At 39.5% G+C, this 6,000-nt stretch overlaps 1 protein-coding gene across 1 annotated transcript in view; it reads right to left on the reverse strand.

The window, feature by feature from the left end:
• The window catches only part of LOC101860484, a gene marked incomplete in the record, with an annotated part of 40,440 nt that overhangs the window by 32,129 nt on the left and 2,311 nt on the right, over positions 1-6,000 (reverse strand). The window contains 1 exon segment of the mRNA XM_013079825.2: positions 1,775-1,906. Within this exon segment, the coding sequence (XP_012935279.1) occupies positions 1,775-1,906 (132 nt within the window).

The following is a 6,000-nucleotide window of genomic DNA, read 5'->3' on the forward strand; positions in this document are numbered from 1 at the left end:
TTTAGCAAAAATGCATCACAAAACCCGGAGGTCACTATTGGGCCCGTGCTGCAGCACAAGACGAGGCAACGACAGGCTGTGAAAATGAAATGTTTGAGTGATAGTGCTTTAACACCTCTATCAACACTATTAGATTACTTATGAGGCGGGACCTCTGAGTTTAACGTCCATCTCCGAAAAGACCGAGCCAAATGGGAAATTCGTGTAAAGTGTCCTTCTCAAGGACACAATGAACCCCCGAACACGCGTCTCACAGGTCCGGTAGCCAAGACACGAGACTGCAGGCTGTGATCGTAGTGTAGATTGTAAAGCGCACAGAGATTGCCGTTGAGCTGGAATTCGAGCTATACAGCTATGATGTAATATAATAATTTCATCATCATCATTATTGTTATTGTTATTGTCATTATTATTATTATTATTATTGTTATTATTATTATCATTATTATCATGATCATCATCCGTGTGCTCAAAGGCGTACCTGGTTCGAATCCACTCGAGAATAGTCTTGAATTTGGGGTTCTTTTTAGGGGGTGGGGGGTGAAGGCTCTGTCCTTTCTTGAGTTGACCTTATCGGAGATGGGCGAAAATTTGTTTTTAGTGGTAATTCAAGAAAGAAGCCGAACTTTGCTGTTCATACGGATTTTTAGTTTTTGCTTTCTTGGACTTCCAAGAGAGGCCTGGATCGAGGGTGTAAAGGATGCCCCGAGGGCTCACAACATCCCTACCAGCCAGGCCATCCAACTTGCCAGAGACAGAAAGCTCTTTCTCCCATCGACACCATAAATGGTACAAGAGGAAGGATGAAGTAAGTAAAGTCAGTTTTCTTCGCTTGAAATTTAAATAAACAGACAGCAACATGTATAATAATATTATTATTATGATATACTATTCAAATTATTGTTTGAGAATGATGGTTCGAAATAAGCAGCTGCATTGCATTCGGCCTGATGTTGATGCGACATAATATGATATGATTGTGTCTGTTAAGTCCTAAATGGGAGGGGGGGTACACCCCCAAAATCAAAATTCAGCTCAAAATCATGGAATTTGAGTTGTAGGCATTTTTAGCTTCCTCAGCCTCTCCTACAACTATTTCATGGCATAAGAACCCCTAAAAACCGTATTTTTTCCGATACCGGGCATGTTTGTAACCGCCATTTCCTCATTAAGTCAGTATTTTATTTTTCTTTATCGGCCGTTTTCTCAAAATGCTACTTTTGTCAATACTTTTTTGAATAACTCCACCATTGTTCAACCAATCTTCATGAAATTTTCACAGAATGAAGAGAAGAGGTAATACTAAACATTTATTTGTTGAATTTTTGATATATGGAATAGACTTTAGTTGGTGGTGTCTGGAGTGTGGGTTTTCACGGATATTTCGCAAACTTGAATGCTACCTCAGGAAAAAATTCATTAAAAATTTTCTAATTCGATTAGGAAAAAAACAATATCTAATGCTTGTGAACATGCATGCAAAAAAACAATCAATTTCTATAAGTGATAAGTGCGGTATTCATTGCGTAAGACATGTCAATAAAATCCAATATGGCGGCGTATCCATGGAAACGAAACTTTTTTCTCAAATTTGATTGCGGATTTCAAGACTCCTTACTATGCTTGTTATATGTGTGAAATGTGGTAAAATTCGGTCCAGTAATAAGCGAGATAGCCTCCAGGTGTAGCCCCCCCCCCCCCTTAAAATACTAAAATGAAGTAAAACCTGTACTACACTGTACCTGCGCCTGCTCTTACAGACCTAGTACCTTACCTGAATGTGGTCGGACAGACATTTCTTGCAGAATGTGTGAACACATGGTAGAATCTTGGGATGTTTGAAAATGTCAAAACAAATACTGCACGTCAGAAATTCCTCGAAGGACTTTGTGGGTTGGCCAGCCATCTGTGGGAGAACGTTTATTAAGTTACCTCCAATATTTAAGTTATCTATCTTATTTGAGGTAACTCCGTCAATTGATGTAACTCCATAATTTAAGTTTTCTTCCTTACTTGAGGAAACTCCCTTATTTAAGTTATCTTCCTTACTTGAGGTAACTCTATTATAATTTTTAAGTTATCGTATCTTCCTTACTTGAAGTAACTTCATTACACATTTTGTATTTCAGGTAACTCCATTATTTGAGGTAACTCCATCATCTATGTTAACTTCATTATTTGAGTTAAGGCCAATATTTAAATTAAAAATTTAATTTGAGGTAGCTCCTTTTTTAAAGTTAACTCTATCATAATTTAAGTTAACCCCAGCAAGACATAAGGACTATCATCATTGTCAATGTAACATCAATGGGATGGAGTCTTTGTAGGTAATGAGAACCTTTCTACTGAAGCAGTTTCCATTGCTAAAGCACTTCTTGTTGCTTAGTTTTTGCTTTTTTTGTTTTTTTGTGTTTTTTTTTAATGATAGTGTTGTTATGGTTGTCGTTGTGGGTGAGGGGCGGGGCCGGTCTTTTTAAAAACTTTTGCTACCTGCTAATAGTGGAATCTCCTAATCATTACTTGTTGGCAAGTGTGCTCTGACATTTGCTCATTTTGCTCACGGTCTGAGCCAATTTTTAAGAAAATAGGGAAACTTAATAAATAGATAAATTACATTATTATATTGATCTTCGTGGTGAAATTTGGGTTACTACAAACATACATACTGTCCATAAATACATACTTACAAATACATACATTACATACATAAATGCACTATATTATACCAATACAATACAATTTTATAAACATGTTATTGCAGGTCACCAGGAGGGGGAGAGATGGCATTATAGCACCACACCTCCCAGAATCAAGATAATGGATTTTTATGACATTACTTGTTCAGTTTGAGATGGTGGCCAATCAGAAGGCTACTATGTGGATGGGTGTTGTTGGGTTTTTTTTTTGGGGGGGGGGCGTGCACTGATCTGCTCCTTCTTTCTTATCAAACATCTATCATCCCATTCCTCCTTCTTTTTTTTTGATCTCTTGAAACACGTCTTTTCTTTTGCGCTTATTGACCTTATTTGTGTTGCAAGTGCCGTGAAACTCGTATTACAACCCAAGCTATACATTGCAAGGGTCCGTCTTTAGTTTACAAGTGGAATGTGGTAGGTCCTTATGGTCTTCCCGGTCAAATTTGATTGAGCAAAGCAGAAGTCAAATTGATATATCAAATATAGACAAAGATAGTACATAACAAGATGGTCCACTCAGCCAAAAGAGTGTCCGCCGGAAGTCCGCTCTTTGCTTCAGATGGCGCTGCAGCCTGTTTTGAAGCTCTCTTTCGTTTTTCCACAAGAAGAATGGGAAAAGTACCTCCTTGCGTGCGCAGATCGACTGCTGTTCATCAGTAGTTCGGGTTCGTTAAGTGCGGAGTTTTAGGTTTTAAAAAATATTAATGACCTCTCGCCTTTCACTCTAAAGTCAAATTAAACGAAGAAAACAATCACCCTTTCCTCCGGAAGAGGATTTTTAGTCAGCGTAATCATTTTTAAAAAGCGTTCTTCCGAAATTTATTCAAAAACTTGCTAGTTTAAACTTTAATTTTTTAAACTGAAGTAGGGTAACCGAATTTTGAGGACACTTTTTTAATTGGCTCAAAGAGAGAAGTGGCATCTTTTATTATGTAGACTCTTTGATATACATTACAGTGCCACATGACCCCTGCCATTATCCGACCGACACGACCCGAACCCATCTGAACCTGGCTGATGGTTGGTTTGACCAAGAAGCACCCGTTCTTAAACACATTTGTAGTACGAAGCGATGGAATCAGCCGCTCATCAATTTTTGGGCATGTAGAGTTATTGATATCATCTTAAAGCTTGTTCGTTTGCTATGCATTCAATGGAAAAATTATCCATCTATCTCGAATAGAAGTCATGATATTTTAGATTGGTGAATGTGGGGGTCAAGTGGTTTGAGTGGTAAAATTATTGAGAAAAGGGCGCCAAAGATTGGTATCTCCCAAAGCTTGAGAGACTTTGGGAAAGGAAAATTAACATTTTTGTTCGCCTTTAATCAGTGTAAAAAAAATATCCGCGAATAGACATAAAAAGGGGTTGAGCCACAATTTTTTAAAGGGTAAAAATTGCCAAACCGGCAGGAAAATGCTATTTTCTTTTATTTCATTAATTGGACGAGCGCATGTTTTCACAGCGATGCCTCACAAATGTATTATTATATTTCAGTGTCAAATGACCAGGGCCATTATCCGACCCAAACCGATCCGCTCCGACCTGATCTGTCATTTGACCATTGCGGTGGGATCGGGTCGGGTCGGGTTGGGTCGATTGCCAAACTCGTAGCCTCACGATAAACCGTTTGTCTTTAAGGCGACGAGTCGGGCACGATCGCCTTTTGCCATGATAGCGGCTTTGCGTTCTCAATCTGGCTACCAAACCGACCGACCCGACCCGATCCCCCAATGGATAACCCGTATTAGACTCTATACCAACGACCCAGGTCCGATTTTGGCCTTCAGCTTTACAATTCATGTATTTATTTATTCGATGCAATGCACTGAGTGTATAGATGCCTTTTAATTTATCAACAGACAAAATACACATACACACACATACACACACACACACACACATACACACACACACACACACACACACACACACACACACACACATAAAAGACAACGAACATATATTTACCAAATATTAATAAATGAACGTCCAACTTGTACTGTAGAGTTCAATTAGATTATTACACTGTTTTGGTAGCTAGGTCTTGAACAAGCTACATGTACTTGTTTAAAAGACGCATTTTACGGCACTTCCAAAACAATTAGGTCACATACGTGCCGAAGATTAGAAGTGTGTTACAAGAGAGTAAAAAACACCAAAAAAGGAGAGATAAGCAGTGTTGATTAAAAAATAACACGGGCTGAGGGAGGTAGAGAGTCCCAGCGAGGGGCTCTCGTGACCTAGAGGTTAAGGTGTTCGCCTCTCATTCAAAGGTCCCGGTTCGAATCCGTGTAGCGAAGGAAATTTTTTTCTCTCTATAATTAATTTTCTCCCTTCACCTCCTTTCCTGCTCTCTAGCAATATTCTGTCGTCTGCTTTCGTCTCCACTTTCTAACCCCATCCCCCACCCCTCACCTCCTTTGCTCCCTCCTCTGGGCTCCTGACTCTTTCTGCAGCCTTTATACTTCTTCCCCTTGGCTCCTTCTTACCACCGTCTTTCAGCCACACCACTGATCTTCTGGTAGGAAAGATCTCCACCTAGACTTCTCTGACTAAGGCGAAATTTCTCAGAGGTTTCGTGTGCACGTTGCGCACTTTAAAAATCCCTTGGTGGTCCAAAATCGATAAGAGAAGGCTTCGGCGGCTACCAAGGGAAAAATTCAAATTTTCCTACCATCTGAAAATGTTAGGTGTGTCCCGCGCGCTCGTATGACCTAATATGCTGTTGCTAGCGCCGTAAAACACTTACCAAAGAGGGAAAAAAGTCAAAACCGAAAAAGAAAGATACGCAATAAAAATTCTCTTATAATGGGAATCGAACTTGGTTCTCCTGCGTGCGACTGCGAAGTGCCTGACCGATGCACCACAGACACGGGTGTTAAACAGACAATGCAAATAAAAACCGCTACTGGTACCCTGGAATTACAAAGTTCTATCTGCTCACTACGTAGTTTTGAGGAATTTGACTTCAAACATTTTGAGTTTCACAACAGGCTAAGCTTTTTCGAATGCAGTTCTTTGAATGTCCTGATAACGATTCAGAGTAATCTTACGATTTTGATAGAGCAGATAGAGCATTCGATTTCTGATTTCATGGTCTTTGTAACTCAAAGAAACCAAGAATGTCAGATAGAACTTTGTACTTCTGAGGTAGCGAATTGTGTGGCATCGTGGTGAAATCAGGCTCTAGTCAAAATAATGGAATCGTATCAACCAGCATTTGCTCGCCCTTTTGGGAATTTAATGATTTTATTCTTGGCTCAACGCCTTTGAGGTTTATTTCTAAATTACTGAAAAACGT

Source organism: Aplysia californica, unplaced genomic scaffold, assembly GCF_000002075.1.
Source record: "Aplysia californica isolate F4 #8 unplaced genomic scaffold, AplCal3.0 scaffold00065, whole genome shotgun sequence".
Lineage (NCBI taxonomy): Eukaryota > Metazoa > Mollusca > Gastropoda > Aplysiida > Aplysiidae > Aplysia > Aplysia californica.